Here is a 21,309-nt window from a genome sequence, read left to right as displayed (position 1 = left end):
AGGGAAACACGTCCTCTGACTGCAGAAATCGAGGAGTGAGCTGGTGCACCATCATTGAGAGGGTCGCCCATGAACTCCAGGCCTTGAGCTGGCCGCTGTGGAACGTTTATTCGCGCGAAAGGAGTTCCTCTGCTGAAAGCGGGCACGTGAAGTAAACCCAGCAGAACGCCCCGGGCGGTACCTTGTAGATTCACGGAAGCAAGGTCTGGAAGAGGGAACCGCCTGACCATTGGAAGAAGGCCGCGGCCTATCCTCAGGTAAGCGCTGGGGTTTAGTTTCCCCCAGGCCTTTAAGCAAAAGTTGGTGGAGTTGCCCTTCCAGGGCCTTCTCTTATTTGTTGAGGAGTTGGAGAAAATTGTTAAGAGGTCATGTCAGCCGCCCAATGCCGTAGTCATAGAAGGCGGCGAGCGGCCACAGCTATCGGTTTAGCCGAAGTTCTGACCAGATCATAGAGGGTGTCAGACAAAAAGGACAAGGCCAACTCCATCCGCGGTGCCACCTCTGCAAGGGGCTCCGCTCCATCTTCGGGCTGTTCCACTGCCTGTTGCAACCAAGCAAGGCAGGCTCGAGCAGCATAACAACTGCACACAGATGCCCGTAAGGCTAGGCCTGAAATCTCAAAGGACTGATTGCTGATTCCAGACGTCGGTCCTGCATGTCCTTCAGGGCGACCCCTCCCTCTACTGGGAGAGTAGTCTTTTTCATCACAGCCGTGACTAGGGCATCCACTTTAGGCATGGTCAAGTGCTCCTCACTGAGAGGGTATAAGTGCCCCATTGCCCTGGCAACTTTCAAAGGCCCCCCAGGGTCAGCCCATTGAGCCGAAATAAGCTCTTCGATGGAGTCATGCAAAGGAAAGGCTTGAGCAGGCTACTTAGTACTTGCCATCCTCGGATTACTAGAGGAGGCTTCGCCCATCACAGGATCTTCAATAAAGAGAGCCTGTATGGCATCAGAAATAAACACTGGCAGCTCCTCGTGGTGGAAAATCCTAACCGCAATGGGATCATTCGGATCCAGTGGTAATCCTACACCTTCCTCTGGCTCTTCGGACCGCGAAGGCCTGCGAGACCCCTCAGAATCCCCACAGCCCGACCACGGGGGGGGAAGGGGGTGCGCCACTCTCTGAAGGGGAATTTACCCTTCTGCGCTTGTCTTGCGGCCAACTGTCTGGGGGAAAAACCCTGACAGCAATCCTGGGCCAGTCTCCACCAGAGAGGAACCAGGTAGCAACGCAGAGTCAGACATCTGCGGCAGAGCTCTTTTTAACATGAACAATTTATGTAAAAGCGACACAATCTCAGGGGAGAAAGGCTCACCCTGGCCTCCCGGTTCCAATCTGGGGTAAGCAGCTCCTCTGGTAGCCTCCATCCGAGGCTCCCCTCCTGCCTCAGACCCCTCCCCGCTCCTGCGGGGGTCGAGCCATGCGGAGCATCCAAGATGGCGCCCGCTGCCAGCTCCACCGAGCGGGAAGAAACCTCGCTCGCCATGCTCGGGCCGGCCCTGACGTCTGAAGAGCACGATTTACAGAGCCCCGCTGCGGATCTGCGCTTGCCACAACGTGAACAGCGCTTAACAACCTCCGCAGCCATCGCCGAAAACGGTGGAAAATTTCAAAATGGCAGATTCGCGCCAAAACATCCTGATCGCGGGCCCTCCCCAGAGGAGCTACAAGACTCTCTTACCTCACCAGGCCGAGTCACAGAGCTCCGGTCATGCTGCACAGACAGAAGGATGCCTCAGAATCGCAGCACTAACAAGCACATCGCATTTTTTTTTTTTAACGCTGTGAGGAATGTTAGAGGCAACAGCTACAGAGGCAGTCCAGAGGTCCAGAAGAGTGGGAAAGGCAGGGAACCGACGAACCAATGTGCCTGCATCCACATAGAAGAGTGTGGGAAAGGTAGGGAAAGGACATACCAATGTGCCTTGTAACCAGGTACCTCTCTTGTGCAGCCAAGGATAGAACAATCTCCTCCAGCCACAGGCTCCCAGTACAATGAAGAAATAGATGTCCACCAGTAACTTCAAACTTAAGGACTTTTATTCCATGCAGGTTTCTAATACACAGTTCCAACAGCAGCATTCACCGTCAATCTTAAGCACATATAAGCCACCTGAAAGTGTGTGGCCAACAGTCCCCTTTAAGCAGCAGACTATCAGCACATACCAGGATTCAATACAGGCTTCAGTCTGGGCTCTTTATCCAGTGCACAATAAACAGTCATTCAATTCCCAAGACCAACAGTTCTTTCAGTTCATCATCACAGTTCAGTCACCAAGCAGCTTTTTCTACCTTCTATCCTCTTTACCTTCAGGAGAGTTCAATATTTTAGGGACTCCTTCTACCCAAGGGCTTTCCCCTGCATCAGCTTCACAGTGAATTCAATACTTTTGGGACTTCCTCTCACCCAAGGAATTTCAGCCTGCTTCAGTACTTTAGGGACCTCCCTGCCCAAGGGTTTTCAGCCTGCAACTGCTTCTCTCCTTCAGCTCCTCTCTCCTGAACTGTACTGCTGGGACTCCTTCCCACCTGCCTAATCAATCCCTGGCTTCCGCTACCCCCACCAATCATTCTCCTTCCATTAGCTTCCCCACACCCATACCAGCTGAGTTGAGCATTAAACTAATGAGACCAATGATGAGCTCCTGCACACAGGGTTTCCTAACTCTTTCCGCCTAGTGGCAGCCACTCTACACAACCTGCCAGTTTACACCCATGTCTTCCCCGATTGCAGCTAGGAGTCCAGTCCGGGTTCTTCATCTCACCCTCTGGCTCCTTGCCTGCAATGCCTTCTGGGACTTGTATTTCAGACTGAAACTGCCTTAACCCAACTATCCTGGAGATGACTTTATCACAGCCTGCATCCACATAGAAGAGCGTGGGAAAGGCAGGGACAGGGCAAACCTATATGCCTGCATCCACATAGGGGGAAGGGTAAGGCAGGGAAAGGGCTAACCTATGTGCCTTTAAAGTGAAGTTGCAATAGCCACAACACTCCTGCTACAACTGGCAAAAGCCCAGAAGCCACCCCAGGCATATTTTTGAAGGAGCTGAATAAGCTGCGTCCAACTCTGCTGGGGAGATAGAGAATACTGAGAGGCAGATGGAGCTAGCTGGCCAAGAGGCACTATGGTTTTTCAGTGCTCTCTATCTCCCCCTGCTGGTAGGTGGACACAACCCATTCGTAATGGATTCATCTGCTTGATGACAAGGAAAAGTGCATTCACTCTGAAGCCCCTCACTTTCCACCCTCATCTCTCCCTGCACTCCTTCCCTAGAACTCCGTTCACTAGGCAAATCTCTCCTAATTGCACCCTTCTCCTCCATCGCCAACTCCAGACTCCGCTCCTTCTATCTCGCCGCACCTTATGCCTGGAATAGGCTTCCTGAGCCATTACGTCTAGCTCCATCCCTGGCTGCCTTCAAATCTGGGCTAAAGGCCTACCTGCTTGATGCTGCTTTCGACTCCTGACTTGTAACTTTTATCTTATCCTTATGTGTCCTTCTGTCTGTCCTTCTCTTATCCTTTTTGATCCTGTTGTCTGTTTGTCCTGATTTAGATTGTAAGCTCTTTTGAGCAGGGACTGTCTTCTTCATGTTCAATTGTAAAGCGCTGCGTACGACTGGTAGCGCTATAGAAGTGATTTATAGTAGTAGTAGTAATTACAGCCTATAGAAGAATTCAAATAGCCAATCAGAAGTACTGTATTACTACTAATTTGGCACAGAGAGTTGATGCTAGTGTATTTCTCTCTTACTCTTTACAGAAGTGAAAACCGAAACATCTCTTTTTCTCTGACTTTAAACTTACTGCTTATCAGTCAAGGACACACTGTGACAGAGAAACAAAGAAGTCCTGACAAATTAAAGTTAACACTCATGCTTCAAACCAGAAAGAAATTACAAAGGCATAGCACTATAGGCTTGTCACTATAATAACTAATTTGTAATTAATTACTATCTCGGTGGAACCAATCCAATTCTGTAGAACAGCACTACAGCATACAGTGTCTACTAGTGTACACTGTATGAGGAGGGACAGAAGATTAGGTAACGGTATGCACTCTGGAATTATTTATTTACTTATTACGTCCCTTCTGTCACGCTGTAGAGCTCATTAGGTGAGTAGCGGCTATGGAATTCTGCGCAAATTTTGTGCTCCGCAGTCGCGCAGAATTTCAGCAGGTATAACTTATGTAACTTTGTAAGTTTATGTGCTTTGAAAATGAGCCTCCTAGTCTACTCACCCTCAACTGCCTGTAATACTGCCATAGCCACACGAAGACAACCAAACAGAGGAACAGAGAGGGAGAAAGAGAGAGGAAGGGCAGAGATGTAAAAATAAAGAAAGAAGTAGACAGAGAGGATAAGTGAAAAGAGATGGAAAGTGGTAGGAAGATAGATAGGGGAATAAATCAGATGAGAGGATAATAAAGTAGTATTGCAGTATAAAGAAGGTATAAACAGCAACAGAAACAGAATACTTTTGTACAAAGTAATCTCCAGCATCAGCCATTAACCAACGCACCAGTTCCAAAAAGATAAGTTGCTTCATGTCTAACAGGTATAGAAGCGTACACCCATTTTTATGACGTAGTCATGCTTTCACATCCCATGATGAACAAAGCTCATTGCTTGCTCAGAGCATTTCAGTTTCTCAGTGCCTTACAAATTAGCCTTCCTTCATAAATTATGGTTTATGATTTGTGGTTTACTGATTTTGATAGACCATCTTTCCTAACATACACTGAGTGGAATATGTTGCCCCTTCAACAGAAAAATCAGACACAATATCCGCTGTTTAAGCAGCAGCTCAAAGAACACCTTTTATACTTAGCCTATTTTGTACCCACAGCATGAGACCTGCCTTTGTTCATATTTTGCCTCAGTTGGACTGCTTTGCTTGACTCTGCCTTTTTTAGTGTTTTGTTGCTATAATATTTGTGTATTTGTGCATGCTTCATTGTACTTCACCCTGGATAAGGGCGGATTATAAATGTTAATAAATACAAATACATAAAGAAGGCCGAGGAACAAAAGAAGTAAGGGTGCACAAATGCACGATTGCTATACATGTGTATATTCCATATGCTATTTCTAAGGTTCAGGGGTATATGTTCCGAAAAATCCGCAATCAAACGGAGAACTCGAACGCCCCACGGGAAAACACAAATACAGGTAAAAAGTGGGATGTTTGACCACGGAAATACAAACCCTGGAGACAATATCTTAAAAACGTCTTTATTGATGAAAAGACTCGACACAACTGTTGTGTTTCGGCCTACAGGCCTGCATCAGGAGTCTATAAAAACATACATAATCAAATAAATCATTCAAACAAATAATGAATATACAATGAGAGGTCAAAATACAATGATAAAGATAATAATAAAAAATAATAATAATGAACATAAAATCTTTTAATAACGTATACGCAAATTATGCATATATGCAATGTTGTAATATCACAAAAACATTACATAAAATGATCGTATAGATGATTAATTATAGGAGGGACTAAACATTCAAAACATGTAAAAGTAAATCATACTATCTTAAAATACATGCATATATAAAGGACGATAAATAAAAATCCATGGGGCATTATATGGAAACATATATATACTGAAATATATCATAAAAACAAACATCATACAAAACATACACAGCTTATGTTTAAAAAAAGAAGAACATATCGAGGTAAATCATGCTGTCTTAAAAATACATGCATATATAGAGGATGATAATTAAAGATTCATGGAGTATTACATGAACACGTTTTCATACTGAAATATATATAATCTCAAGAAAAAAATGTATAAGAAAAAACAGCTAGAATACCATACACTGCTTATGTTATGAAAGAAAGTGTAAAAAAGGGGAGGAGAAAGAGCAAATGAAATAGTGTGCATGAAAAAAGGAACGTGGTGTCATCTAGTGTATACATATAACCGTAGTTATGCCTATACTTGTGCGCGCCATATACAGCCATTTAAGAAAATATACTGTTGCCATGGCTATTTTAAAGACGTTGGACATAAAAAAAGAAAAACATGTAACAAGAAAATATATTTAAAAATATGCATATATATACAAAAAAATATATACGAATATATATAAAAAATGTATATAATAAAAAATATATAAAGAAAAAGGGGGTGAAAAGAGAGCGGGAAGAAAAAAACGGGAGAGTAAAGAAACGCGGGGGGGGGGGGGGAACAAAAGAAAAGAAAAAAGGAGAAAAAAGAAAGAAAGAAAGTGAAAGGAAAGAGTGTGGAATCGCCAAAAGAGGTGTGGTAAAAACGTAGACGGTAATATAAAGAATTGCAATGTGCACATATTATACCTTACCACTGTGATGAAGCAAGAATCGTATGAAATATATTTAAAAGTAAACAAAGCAAATGCTAACCTGCCGCAATGCCGTAGAAAATTATATATATATATAAAGCATTGAACAACAGAGCTTGCACATAAATAGGCATCTATATGGCCTTCAGAAATAGGCAACCTATCATAAAATTACTCTCTACGTTATTGCATTTTCAAATATACAGTGGGGGAAATAAGTATTTGATCCCTTGCTGATTTTGTAAGTTTGCCCACTGACAAAGACATGAGCAGCCCATAATTGAACGGTAGGTTATTGGTAACAGTGAGAGATAGCACATCACAAATTAAATCCGGAAAATCACATTGTGGAAAGTATATGAATTTATTTGCATTCTGCAGAGGGAAATAAGTATTTAATCCCTCTGGCAAACAAGACCTAATACTTGGTGGCAAAACCCTTGTTGGCAAGCACAGCGGTCAGACGTCTTCTGTAGTTGATGATGAGGTTTGCACACATGTCAGGAGGAATTTTGGTCCACTCCTCTTTGCAGATCATCTCTAAATCATTAAGAGTTCTGGGCTGTCGCTTGGCAACTCGCAGCTTCAGCTCCCTCCATAAGTTTTCAATGGGATTAAGGTCTGGTGACTGGCTAGGCCACTCCATGACCCTAATGTGCTTCTTCCTGAGCCACTCCTTTGTTGCCTTGGCTGTATGTTTTGGGTCATTGTCGTGCTGGAAGACCCAGCCACGACCCATTTTTAAGGCCCTGGCGGAGGGAAGGAGGTTGTCACTCAGAATTGTACGGTACATGGCCCCATCCATTCTCCCATTGATGCGGTGAAGTAGTCCTGTGCCCTTAGCAGAGAAACACCCCCAAAACATAACATTTCCACCTCCATGCTTGACAGTGGGGACGGTGTTCTTTGGGTCATAGGCAGCATTTCTCTTCCTCCAAACACGGCGAGTTGAGTTCATGCCAAAGAGCTCAATTTTTGTCTCATCTGACCACAGCACCTTCTCCCAATCACTCTCGGCATCATCCAGGTGTTCACTGGCAATCTTCAGACGGGCCGTCACATGTGCCTTCCGGAGCAGGGGGACCTTGCGGGCACTTCAGGATTGCAATCCGTTATGTCGTAATGTGTTACCAATGGTTTTCGTGGTGACAGTGGTCCCAGCTGCCTTGAGATCATTGACAAGTTCCCCCCTTGTAGTTGTAGGCTGATTTCTAACCTTCCTCATGATCAAGGATACCCCACGAGGTGAGATTTTGCGTGGAGCCCCAGATCTTTGTCGATTGACAGTCATTTTGCACTTCTTCCATTTTCTTACTATGGCACCAACAGTTGTCTCCTTCTCGCCCAGCGTCTTACTGATGGTTTTGTAGCCCATTCCAGCCTTGTGCAGGTGTATGATCTTGTCCCTGACATCCTTAGACAGCTCCTTGCTCTTGGCCATTTTGTAGAGGTTAGAGTCTGACTGATTCACTGAGTCTGTGGACAGGTGTCTTTCATACAGGTGACCATTGCCGACAGCTGTCTGTCATGCAGGTAACGAGTTGATTTGGAGCATCTACCTGGTCTGTAGGGGCCAGATCTCTTACTGGTTGGTGGGGGATCAAATACTTATTTCCCTCTGCAGAATGCAAATAAATTCATATACTTTCCACAATGTGATTTTCCGGATTTAATTTGTGATGTGCTATCTCTCACTGTTACCAATAACCTACCCTTCAATTATGGGCTGCTCACGTCTTTGTCAGTGGGCAAACTTACAAAATCAGCAAGGGATCAAATACTTATTTCCCCCACTGTATATACATATATATATATAATTTTGTTGTTGTTGTTACATTTGTACCCCGCGCTTTCCCACTCATGGCAGGCTCAATGTGGCTTATATACTGTATACAGGTGCTTATTTGTACCTGGGGCAATGGAGGGTTAAGTGACTTGCCCAGAGTAGCAAGGAGCTGCCTGTGCCTGAAGTGGGAATCAAACTCAGTTCCTCAGTTCCCCAGGACAAAAGTCCACCACCCTAACCACTAAGCCACTCCTCCACTCACAGTAAACGGGAGACAGAAGTTCAAGGGTTTGAAGAAGAGAGTAGATTTTTCATAAAGGTAGCTTTCATAAGATTTTCTGCAGGGATAAGCGTCATCACACTTGTAATGAAAATCTCTCTCTTGTCCACTGCTATCCTTTGCAACTCTGAAGTTGGAAGATAAAGTATCACTTTTAGGTACTTTGCCTTCTCTGTAATGTGATGCAGAAATATCTTGAGAATGGACACTATTACATTACTTAGAGAATCCCTGTGTTCTGGACTGCATTTCACTGTTTTGGTTAAGGAGCATGTGGAAAGAGAAGGGAGGGAAAAAAGTACCGAGGACCATAGAGAAGCTGAAAAGCTGATACATATACAGAAGAGCAGAAGGGTCAAAGAGGGAGGAGAGCATTCTTTTTTCAACCCCTGTTAACCTGATCAGCTCTGTATCTGTAATACAATAAAGCTGTGTTGCGATATGGTTTCAATGAATGGAGTGGAGGAGTGGCCTAGTGGTTAGAGCACCGGTCTTGCAATCCAGAGGTGGCCGGTTCAAATCCCACCGCTGCTCCTTGTGATCTTGGGCAACTCACTTAACCCTCCATTGCCTCAGGTACAAACTTAGATTGTGAGCCCTCCTGGGACAGAGAAATATCCAGAGTACCTGAATGTAACTCACTTTGAGCTACTACTGAAAAAGGTGTGAGCAAAATATAAATAAATAAATAAAATAAAGAGAATTAGTCTACAGAATACATTTCTCTTGAACTTAACTATGTGGCAGTAAGATAAGAGTGATACTCACAGCTCCAAAGGGTACTTCCTCATGAGTTAAGTACTGGAGAGAAGCTGAGGGAGGCAATGATGTGGGATGGGCTGACAAAGGGTAAGAAAAGCCTCCAACAGGCAGGTGCTCTCCCAACAACTCTACTTCATTCTCTATCCTTTGAAGAGGCTGAAATACAACAAAAGCTAAAAATGTAGTGTCTAGAATACTGAAAGCAAACATAATGGGGGCAATTCTACAACTGAGCCCCTCCATTTTGGCACCACAAGGACACACGGTTGGAACCTATTCTATAATGGAACCTGGGTGGCTAGGTTCTACTATAGAATACTAGCATAACTCGGTATTGGTGCCTCTAACATTTGTGTGTCTGCAGTTACAATCAAACCAAAGTGAAGAAAAGGTTGATACAAGGACCAGCCAACGCAGGGATGTAGGCACCAGACACACTTCATCTGACACGGGCAGTGTTTTGGTGGATATAACCGCCTGCCTCACAGTCTTGTGCCTGCTTCAGAAGCAAGGCGAGCACAGCAACAGTATCAAAAAATAAGATGCCAACAGAACGCAGGGAAGAATCACAACCTCATTGGCTGGTCCTTGTCTCAACCTCTACTTCACTCTGGTTTGACTGTCTTCTCTGAAGAGGTTCCTTCCCTGTGTGCTGCTTTGCAGTTACAATCAGCTATAGGAGTGACATATGTGTGGGCACATAAATGTGGCAGGGACACGCATAACTTACAGTATTCTTAAATTATGTGTGTACATAACTGGGAGCCCCACCCACATGCTGCCCCTGTGTATGACCCTTTTGCAAATACCCACTATGTAGGTGAAGCGGGTATTTGCAAAATTGCAGTTCATAAGTACATAAGTAATGCCACACTGGGAAAAGACCAAGGGTCCATCGAGCCCAGCATCCTGTCTACGACAGCGGCCAATCCAGGCCAAGAGCACCTGGCAAGCTTCCCAAACGTACAAACATTCTATACATGTTATTCCTGGAATTGTGGATTTTTCCACGAGTTCGATACCTTGCTGGCACTCTCACAGGCTAAGTGTACATTTACGCACACAAGTGCTAGTATTCTAGATCTTTATGTTCACAAGAGGACCGTAACTGCAAGTGTCTAGATTAGAATTGTCCTTAATGTGATTTTCAAACTTTTACTGAACGTACATACTAAGATATTAAAGACAAAAAGGCCCTCCTTTTTTTATCAACTGAAAACAAGCATCTGAAATATAAGCTGCAAATGGAGGAGATAAGGGGCATGATATTATTTACTGAATATTTGTCTGTACCTTGATGTTTGGATTTGGGAATGGGGGGAATTAATGTTGTACGGGCTGAGATGCTGTGCAGTTGAAATTTATGTGGCATGTTTAATAAACTTTATAAATTTAAAAAAAACAGAAAAAACATATTAAAACAATCTTTTTCACAATGTGGGAATAAAGTGCAAAACTGCATTAAAAACCAACGCTGATTTTTAAAAAAGGTTCCAGAGGAGATCCAAGAAATTATAGACCGGTGAGTCTGATGTCAGTGCTGGGCAAAATGGTAGAGACTATTATTAAGAACAAAATTACAGAGCATATTCAAAAGCATGGATTAATGAGACAAAGCCAACATGGATTTAGTGAAGGGAAATCTTGCCTCACCAATCTACTACATTTCTTTGAAGGAGTAAACAAGCATGTGGACAAAGGGGAGCCGGCTGATATTGTGTATCTGGATTTTCAAAAGGTGTTTGACAAGGTACCTCATGAAAGGCTACAGAGGAAATTGGAGGGTCTAGGGATAGGAGGAAATGTCCTATTCTGGATTAAAAACTGGTTGAAGGATAGGAAACAGAGAGTGGGGTTAAATGGACAGTATTCACAATGGAGAAGGGTAGTTAGTGGGGTTCCTCAGGGGTCTGTGCTAGGACCGCTGCATTTTAATATATTTATAAATGATTTAGAGATGGGAGTAACTAGCGAGGTAATTAAATTTGCTGATAGCACAAAGTTATTCAAAGTCGTTAACTCACGACAGCATTGTGAAAAATTACAGAAGGACCTTACGAGACTGGGAGACTGGGCAGCTAAATGGCAGATGACGTTTAATGTGAGCAAGTGCAAGGTGATGCATGTGGGAAAAAAGAACCCGAATTATAGCTACGTCAAGCAAGGTTCCATGTTAGGAGTTACGGACCAAGAAAGCGATCTGGGTGTCGTCGTCAATAATACACTGAAACCTTCTGCTCAGTGTGCTGCTGCGGCTAGGAAAGCGAATAGAATGTTGGGTATTATTAGGAAAGGTATGGAAAACAGGTGTGAGGATGTGATAATGCCGTTGTATCGCTCCATGGTGCGACCGCACCTTGAGTATTGTGTTCAATTCTGGTCGCCGCATCTCAAGAAAGATATAGTAGAATTGGAAAAGGTGCAGCGAAGGGCGACTAAAACGATAGCGGGGATGGGACGACTTCCCTATAAAGAGAGACTAAGGAGGCTAGGGCTTTTCAGCTTGGAGACGAGACGGCTGAGGGAAGACGTGATAGAGGTATATAAAATAATGAGTGGAGTGGAACAGGTGGATGTGAAGCGTCTGTTCATGCTTTCCAAAAATACTAGGACTAGGAGGCATGCAATGAAACTACAGTTTGCTCCTGTCAAGACCGGTTTGGAGAAGGTTTCCTTCTGAAGATGCTGTATCTTAAGTTCCCCTGAAGACGCCGCTAGATTGGCGAAACATGGCCCATGTAGGAAACTTGGGATTTGTGTTGTCTTTAACGGGTGTTTTGAATGAAGAAATCTTGCATTATAAAAAAGCTATACACTAACCAGGAATCTGCATGAAACGATTTATATACACCACTGACAGCATCAAACCCTCTGATTAAGCTAAGTAATAGCGCTATTTGTATCAGCAATTTTTGTTTTATTTTGAAGATTTGATTGAGCTATAACTTATCAGGAGGAGGCAGGGTGTGCTATGATGTATAATAAGGTGTTATAACATCTCAGTTCCTGAGTTTAAGTGTATACACCAAAAACTGAGCACATATCATTTAATTTTATTTATTATTTTTTCACTGTTTGCATATTGAAATTAAGTTTCTGATTTGTATTTTATATTCAAGTCCATGGGTGACATAAGAAAGATTGTCATGGATTTCTTTAGCCATCGGTGTGTGGTCTAACTCTGGCATTGCCGTAACTCCTAGCCCAAATGGGGCAGGATCGTGGGAGTATTGGGAGTTTCCCATATCTGGGGGAATATGAGCACAGTCAGCAATTGGGACAAATTGTTGTACCGGTAAGGGCTCAGTGAAAGTAGCGCGCCTCCCAAACTGGAGTTCACACTTAAAAGTAGGGAACGGAGGCAGTTTAAGAAAAGTAAGCTGTTCACCAGCAGAGGCAGGGCTGGGTGGGCATGTAGAGGGCAGACTTTGCACCTTTGGACAGGCACCCAGTAGACCCCAATTTACAGGGTTTGGGATAGTATTGTCAGGTGGGGGCAGGTGAGATGGTAAGGCAGGATTATAGGAAGGAGCAGGGAGAGTGAAACCAGAAGGTTTACAATGGCCGGCCAAACTAGGGGGTAACTTACTCTGGTCTGGTTTCAGGGGGAACCATCCCACTTGTTGCAACTCCTGTATGGAGGGAAACTGAGGATCCGGAGGGTAGGAAGGGGCTGAAAGGTTGGGTTGTGGTTCAGTACCAACAGGTACAGATGGCAAGTTCTGTATGAGGGACGAAGTCGGCTGAAGGGCAGGCTTACTGGGGAGGGTGCTAGGATTGATATGGGAAGCTGGACCAGTGAATGGTTGTATCCAACCCATTTTCTGCAACTCCTGAAAAGAGGGAACAGGAGGATATGCAGAAATGGGGGGGGGGGGGGGGGGCAGGAGGGTTATTTTGGCAGTCTGCCTTAACAGGTGGCAAAGAGGTATCCTGCAGAGGAATCTGGTCTTGTAGAATAGGCAAAGTAGATGCCTGTTGTATCTGGGGCGGGAGTAGGGAACATGGATTGGAGTTAGCCACACCAGAATCCAGAGTGGAGAGAACAGGTAGTAACTGAGGCATACAAGGCTGGGGGAGTTCAGAGCAATCCATCTTTAATATTGGAGGACGTGGCAATGCCGAAATGAGTTCTGCAGAAGGATACAGAGATCCGGTAGCAGCAGGCTGCGAAATGATCCCTGGAGCTAGCTTAGCAACGGCAGAGCCGGTGGGCTCCATTTGGGGGGACAGTGGACATAAATCTACAGTGCAAGAGATGTGCACTGCAGAGGGGCTATCAAGAGTGATAGACTGGACCGGTAATGGAGAGGAAACCGGTTTTTAAGTCTAGCAGCATTGGCACCATGTCTGAAGGTAGGTCACAGTAGCCTGGGGGAATAGGTGTATAGCCTACGGCTGTGCCGCAGGTCAATAACTTGGTAGGGGAAGTGGAGAGTGCCGACTGATATGAGGGGGGGGCACTAGGTGTAATTGTCTCCAAGGGTGGAGGCGAGTGGATCCGGGAGTCAGTTGCTCATGTAGCACCATCAGTATGGGCGGCAATAAGGATCCAACGGTTTATTGCCACCAGGTGTTTGGATCTACTTTTCCCAGTCTTATGGGATTCGTTATACGCGATTAGTGCGCGTAACTTATTGGAATCAAATGAGCCGTTAATCGGCCACTTCAAGTCTATCGGTCTTATTCCAGGATTTATACCATTTGTCACTCATGCGAGTGAGGTCCTTCTTTTCAGAGGGAAAAATCTAACACAGTTTCTATGGGCGTGGCCATATTGGACAAAACAAAAGGGTAAGGGCATATGTGCTATAAGTTATGGTGTACTATAAGTATAACAGAGTAGGGTTGAGACTATAGAAACTAATCTAGAATACAGTTATTACTAAACATGCATTCAACTACTGTTTATAATTAGGATCTGCCTCACCCATTTGCGCAGCGGAAGCCATGGGCTCTCTGTACTATCCTAGAGAGAACTGCAAATCCCCTCTAGATACTTAATTACCCCAACCTTAAATCTGCTCATGACAGGCTTACACCGTCAAGGCAGTATAGACCCTTGTAATTAGAAAGGAACCCAGTATGTAGTAGATATAATGAGATAGTTTATTACAATCTTACCAATGGTAATACAGGTAGGTTAAGCATTCACATAATGGAGCAGCATATCATGGCACGTCCTCTCTCTCTAGCCTTCTGGAGTCTTCCTTCTCTGGTCTTCTTCTCCTTCTCCTCTCGTCTCCTCTAATACTCTTCAAACTGCTGCTTATATACAATTTTGGCCCTATTCATTTCAATGGACCCCAGCTGTCTCAACAGGGCTCCTAGCCCTTATCAGTTGATCAGAATGACTTCACATACTATCAAGCTCTAAGTATAAACAAGATATGCTCAGAGCGCATCTTATTAGATGACTTTGCATTTTCACCAAACTTTCCCTAGCCCCCCCCCCCCTTTGGATGTTCTCACCCGGGGTGCAGCTGACCCAGTACTATCTCTACATAACCATAGCAACTCTTGCATATGACGTCTTGAAGGTGCCAATCTCAGGATTGTTTATAGAGTAGATTGCCCCCACCCTTGCCAGTTCTCAATTACCTCATTTCAGCACTTGCCACAGTGAAATGTAACTGTGTCAAAGGTGATCTCTGATTTTTACAAGCTAGCTCTCTTTTATATCAGAGATGATTCTGATTTTAAGAAGCCTAGCTCTTATTATGAGCCATTGGCCTGTATTACTGAGAGCAAGGGCTAGCATAACTCTTCACTACCAATAGAAATAAAAGGGAATAGTATACTTACCACTCTTCAGGGATAGGTCTTCCAACCAAGATAAAAACCACTTAAATTGGCAGCCGGGAGTACCCCACTTCTACTAGCACCCTCGGAGTAACGCCAATTCAACCAGGGGGAAACCCGCAAACCGAGAATACCAATACCCCACAACTTTTCAGAAATGCTGCGAGAAAAATCTGAATGGAAGAGTGGATCTGTCCCTCCTGAGCCCGCAGATCAGTTAATTCAGATCACCGGGGACAAATAGACCATAAAAAAATATAAATTTGAAAGGGGCCACAGTCGTGCTTTAGTTCTAAAACCCAACTCAAGCAACTAAAACGTCTTTTAGCTCCATCCTCACTAGGAAACAATTATAAGAATTTATCAGCAAAACAATTGAAAAGGCCCAAAATGCCAAGACAAGTGGGGAAATTTGGACTAAGAGCCGGACTTTAAAACAAGTTGTCACTAATATTTAGGGGGACTAAAAACCAAATTGCATTAATCAATCAGACTAAAAATTGTAATATAATATAAATTTGGGTGTAACTGCATGCAGATAACAAGAAAAGTTTGGTCTGTCAGCAAAAGATGAGCTGAAAGTCTCAAGTTGACAAAACAATATAAGATAGAGTTAGGGAAAAGACATAAGTAGAAAGATAAATTTTAAATAAGTGAGACCAGGTATAAGAAAGTGTAAAAACCGAAGAGAAATAATCTAGAACGTAAACAACAAGAAAAGTTTAGAAATAAGGAATATTTCAAAAGATTAGATACTTGCCACTAGAGGGCAGCAGAGCCCAGCAAACCTGAAGACAAAGTAGAGAAATATATTTAAACACAGATCAAAGAACACAAATCCACAATGTTTACAAAAATTGATTAGGTTTAAGAAGAACAATATGTTAGAAAGAAATAGCCAAAACCAAGTTGGTAAGTAAAGAGGAAAAAAAATATACAAGAGAAGATATAAAGCGCTAGGCAAGTGTGGTAGTAAGAGCCGTACAATGATTTACAGAGTGCAACACAGGAACAGCAGAAAAGAAAAAGGAAATGAGATATCTATTTTCAAAAGGATAGGTAAACACTAACAGGAAATTTTGTTTAAGCAATCACCCGCCTGTTAGGAAACGGATGGCAGTCTCAGAGTGACAAAGCAGAAAGAAGTAAATTTAAACAGTGGAACAGTAAAGTGATTAAAGAATGAGAGAGTATAAAAGATAAAGCAGGTTTTGATCAGACAGAAGAAGGTCACCTGACAGTGTTTAATTGGTAGAAGAATAGATAAGGGCAGAGGAAAAGGAACCAGTAAGAGAAAAAATAAAATTAATTTGTGATACCAGACACCATCAGGGGGTTCTAAAACCACAACGGGGAAATCCCCTCTGAACCACGGCAAAGCAGTCTAGGAAAAATAAAAAAGTCAGTGAAAAGAAAGGTTTAAAAGAGCTGTTATGGGCTACACAGGGAATGAAAAGTTATAACGTAGAACACAAACAGGAAAATGAAAGAGGAAGTGACAAAAGCTTAAGAAAAAGTTATATAACGGAAAATTTAAAAGAAAGATATATAATATGAAACATAGTATTAAAAAAACAGAAGTGACACAGCCGAGTCTGTTCAGTCAGGCAAAGAAGTGCTGAAAACTTCAGACTGTCAGAGTAAAGAAATAAAATAAATCAGAGAGGTTAATTATCAGAAAGAAAATTGTAATGCTATAAATAAGTCGGACAAAAATCAGGGGATTTTGAGGTGTAAAAACCACGACAAATATCCCACAAGTCAACAACGGGCATCACCAATTTGTACAAAATTTCGGGTATTCCCTCCTCAAACCACAAGAGACCAGCTCTTCTGGGGAAGAGGTAGGAATCCCAGGCTGCTTTCTAAAGTATATATTGACTCCTTAATCAGGACAGAGCCATGCACTTGCTCTTACCAACCAGGGAGACAGATAGACCAGAATTAATAAAGAGAATGAGAGATAAAGTCCTTCAATAGTTTATTAACTTACCAAAGGAAGGAGTACAAGTGAAGTATAAGAATATGCAGATATTCTTATGGGGGAGATCCGACAGAGCGACCAGCCAGGTCTTACACATCAAAGATACTCCCCCAGCATTTGAGCTGTCAGTTACTTAAATACTCTAATGGTTAACATAATTTTCCTATTAGCTCTAATTTCTGCAAAACATGTTTACATCTAATGTTCTGACCGTTATTTTGCATCCCTAACCGCAGATTTCACAGATGCCCAAAAAGCACCTATTTCTCCTACTGTACCTGGTCAACTTCTCGTTTTGGCCCTGCACCTGGTGTTTTTCCTCTTTGTTTTGTCCATTCTTTCAAGAGCCCCTAGTTTCAACATCTATAACTGTAACAAACTGTCACAAACAAGATATTTGTCAATCTGCTTGTTCTTTTTGAGTCAGACAGGCTTTTGGATTTTTGATCTGGCCTATTATTTCAGACCTAAATGCAGTGGCGTACCTAGGGTAGTTGACACCCGGGGCCGGTCATTTTTTAACCCCCCCCCCCCCCCCCAAATCCAGTACTAGGCATACCGAGAATACAAAACACTCAGGACCTATAGAGCAATTCTACCATACCATAAGCAGTCATTTCTACGAGTCACACAAGGAAAAGGAAAGCATCTTAAACACTACAGTGAGCACTAGAACATCAATTCACCTATTGTAAAACGAAACCAGACAGAACAGTACAGATCGTAGATCCTGCACAGTCAATGCCAACTGAAAGCCATGTCTTTTTCACAAACACAGATACACCCTAATCCACTATAGGATAAGTAATCATAAACTTTCTATTTAGACAAAAATTAAACTAAACCCCCGATGCCAGACTCTGTATACAATGCAACACCACAGAAACAAAAAATGTCCTCTAGTACTGTGCAAAATATAAAGACAGCAGATGTAAATTTGAAAAAACTAACAAATACCAATCACCACTTTACAAATTAACAAATAGAAATAAAACAAATACAGAAAATAAAATAATACCATTTTACTGGACTAATACATTTAGCTTCCAGAGGCCAAAATCTCCTTCCTCAGGTCAGTACAGTATAGTGCTGTTACAGTATCTTATCCTGACCTGAGGAAGGGGGTTTTGTTCTCTGAAAGTTAAGTCAAAATGTATTAAAATTAGTCCAATAAAAAGATTACCTTATTTACATGTTCTATTTAGAAACAACACAGCTACAATACTATATCCTAAAGCAAAATAATAAAAATATATATTTACAGTTTGTTGTCTCTGGTTTCTGCTTTCATCTTCTTTTCACTGTCTTCCTTCCATCCAGGATCTGTCTTTGCTCTCTCTCTGCCATCCAGTGTCTACCCTCTCTAATGTCCCTTCTATCCACTGTCTGCCCTCTCTCTCTCTGCCCCTTCCATCCACTGTCTGCCCTCTCTCTCCATCTACCATTTGCCCCAGTCTGCCTTCTTTCTCTCTCCCCCTTCCACCCACCATCTGACCTTTCTCTCTGCCCCTTCAATCCGTCTGCCCTCCCTCTCCCATCCATCCAGGGTCTGCCCTCCCTCATGCTCCCCACTTTCTTCCAGGGTCTATTGTCCCCTCTCTCTCTGCCCCCCCTTTTCAGCCCCCAGTTCCACCTGCCCCTAGTTCCAGCCCCAGCCCACATCTCCCACCGGCCCCCCTTTTCAGCCCCACTATCCCACCAGTCCCCAGCCCTTTTCTCCCATCAGTCCTGAGCTTCAGCCCCCAGCCACTTCTCCCTGTCCCCTTTTCAGCCCCTAGTTTCAACCCCAGCCCTTTTCTCTCACCAGTCCTGAGCTTCAGCCCCAGCCAGTTCTCCCTGTCCCCTTTAAAGCCCACAGTTTCAGCCCCTGCCCCGTTTCAGCCCACAGTTCTAGCACTAGCCCCCTTATCCCAAATACCCTCCTTTTCAGCCCCCAGTTCCAGCCCCCTTCATCCACCACATGCTTTGCAACCCCCCTTTTCAGCCCCAGACCCATTCTCCCACCTGCCCCAGGCATGGACCCATTCTCCCTCCTGCCCCCTTGTCGGACCCCAGTTCCAGCTTCAGACCCCTTCTCCCCTCTGAGCACCCCCACCCTTCCCCAATCCCCTCCCCTCTGAGCACCCCTCTGAGCTCCCCCACCCCTCCCCAGTTCCCTTCTCCCCAGTTCCCTTCTCCCCTCTGAGAACCCCTCTGAGCTCCCTTGTCCCCTCTGCGAACCCCTCTGAGCTCCCCCACCCCTCCCCAGTTCCCTTCTCCCTTCTGCGAACCTCTCTGAGCTCCCCCCACCCCTCCCCAATTCCCTTCTCCCTTCTGCGAACCCGAGTTCCCCCCACCCCTCCCCAATTCCCTTCTCCCTTCTGCGAACCCCTGAGCTCCCCCACCCCTCCCCAGTTCCCTTCAACCCTCTGTGAACCCCTCTGAGCTCCCCCACCCCTCCCCAGTTCCCTTCTCCCCTCTGCGAACCCCTCTGAGCTCCCCCCACCCCTCCCCAGTTCCCTTCTCCCTTCTGTGGACCCCTCTGAGCTCCCCCACCCCTCCCCAGTTCCCTTCTCCCCTCTGCGAACCCCTCTGAGCTCCCCCACCCCTCCCCAGTTCCCTTCTCTCCTCTGCGAACCCCTCTGAGCTCCCCCACCCCTCCCCCGTTCCCTTTTCCCTTCTGCGGACCCCTCTGAGCTCCCCCACCCCTCCCCAATTCCCTTCTCCCTTCTGCGAACCCCGAGTTCCCCCCACCCCTCCCCAGTTCCCTTCAACCCTCTGTGAACCCCTCTGAGCTCCCCCACCCCTCCCCAGTTCCCTTCTCCCTTCTGCGGACCCCTCTGAGCTCCCCTCACCCCTCCCCAATTCCCTTCCCCCCTCTGAGCTCCCCCCCCTCCTTCTCCCCTCTGAGCCCCCCCCCCCCTCCGTGGAGAGCGACAGAGCCCTCTTCTCCTGCCACCATCCTGCGTTTTTTTTTTTAATCCATGCAGCGACGCAGGCAGCGCCTCGTGCCTGCCCTGCAGTGTGCTGTCAAAAAAGAAAATCGCTTTGCCGGCGTTGGGCCTTCTCTCGCTATGTCCCGCCCACTTTTGAGGTAACTTCCTATTTCCTCGAGGGCGGGACATAGCGAGAGAAGGCCCGACGCCAGCAAAGCGATTTTCTTTTTTGACAGCACACTGCAGGGCAGACACAAGGCGCTGCCTGCGTCGCTGCATGGATTAAAAAAAAAAATGCAGGATGGTAGCAGGAGACGACGGAGCACCCCCCCACCCGCCGACACCCGGGGCGGACCGCCCCCCCCCCCCCCCCCCCCCCTTGGTACGCCACTGCCTAAATGTTCCTTGACCTATCTTTCTCAAAGACAGACAAGTAGCATCCATTTTCTACATCTTCCTTGACCACCCCTTTTACCCCTCTGTCATCCAGCGGCCCAACCGATTCTTTTGCCGGCTTCCTGCTTTTAATATACCGAAAAAAAAATTTGCTATGTTTTTTTGCCTCTAATGCTATCTTTTTTCGTAATCCCTCTTGGCCTTCTTTATCTGCGCCTTGCATTTGCTTTGACACTCCTTATGCTGCTTCTTGTTATTTTTAGACGGTTCCATTTTCTGAAGGCGTTTCTTTTAGCCCTAATAGCTTCCTTCACCTCACTTTTCAACCATACCGGCTGTCTTTTGGACTTCCGTCTTTCTTTTCTAATTCACGGAATATGTTTGGCCTGGGCCTCCAGGATGGTATTTTTGAACAGCATCCATGCCTGTTGTACAGTTTTTACCCTCTCAGTTGCCCCCCTAAGTTTTTTTTTTAAACTGTTCTTCTCATTTTATCATAGTCTCCTTTTTTAAAGTTAAACGCTAACATATTTGACTTCCTGTGTATAGTTACTTCAAAGTTGATATCAAAACTGATCATATTATGATCACTGTTATCAAGCAGCCCCAGTACCATAACGGCCCTCACCAGATCACGCGCTCCACTAAGGACCAAGTCTAGAATTTTCCTTCTCTCGTTGGCTCCTGCACCAGCTGCTCCATAAAGCTGTCCTTGATTTCATCAAGGAATTGTACCTCTAGCGTGTCCTGATGTTACATTTACCCAGTCTATATTTGGATAATTAAAGTCACCCATTATTATCACATTGCCCATTTTATTTGTTTTGTTGCCGGTTGCAATCATTTGTTTAAATTTAGTCATAAGGGTAATTAATACTGTTTCTGTGCTGTGATTCGACCGGAATCCTGATTGGGCATCATGCAGTATTGAGTACTTGTTTAGAAAGTTTGTGAGTTGTTTAGTTACCATTCCTTCGGTTATTTTGGTTATTAGTGGTATGGGTGCTACTGGTCTGTAATTGGTTATTT

The 21,309-nt window shown here is 44.5% G+C and overlaps 1 protein-coding gene across 3 annotated transcripts in view; it reads right to left on the bottom strand.

Moving 5' to 3' along the window:
* The window catches only part of RNF38 (ring finger protein 38), a 348,251-nt gene that overhangs the window by 180,457 nt on the left and 146,485 nt on the right, over positions 1–21,309 (bottom strand). For all 3 annotated transcript variants that reach the window (XM_030194345.1, XM_030194346.1, XM_030194347.1), the window contains exon 7: positions 9,190–9,339. In XM_030194345.1, coding sequence (XP_030050205.1) covers positions 9,190–9,339 — 150 coding nt within the window. The remainder of the gene's footprint in view (positions 1–9,189; positions 9,340–21,309) is intronic.

This window comes from Microcaecilia unicolor, chromosome 2 (genome assembly GCF_901765095.1).
Source record: "Microcaecilia unicolor chromosome 2, aMicUni1.1, whole genome shotgun sequence".
Classification (NCBI taxonomy): domain Eukaryota; kingdom Metazoa; phylum Chordata; class Amphibia; order Gymnophiona; family Siphonopidae; genus Microcaecilia; species Microcaecilia unicolor.
The sequence above is the reverse complement of the archived record's forward strand: the minus strand, read 5'-3'. Positions and strand labels throughout refer to the sequence as shown.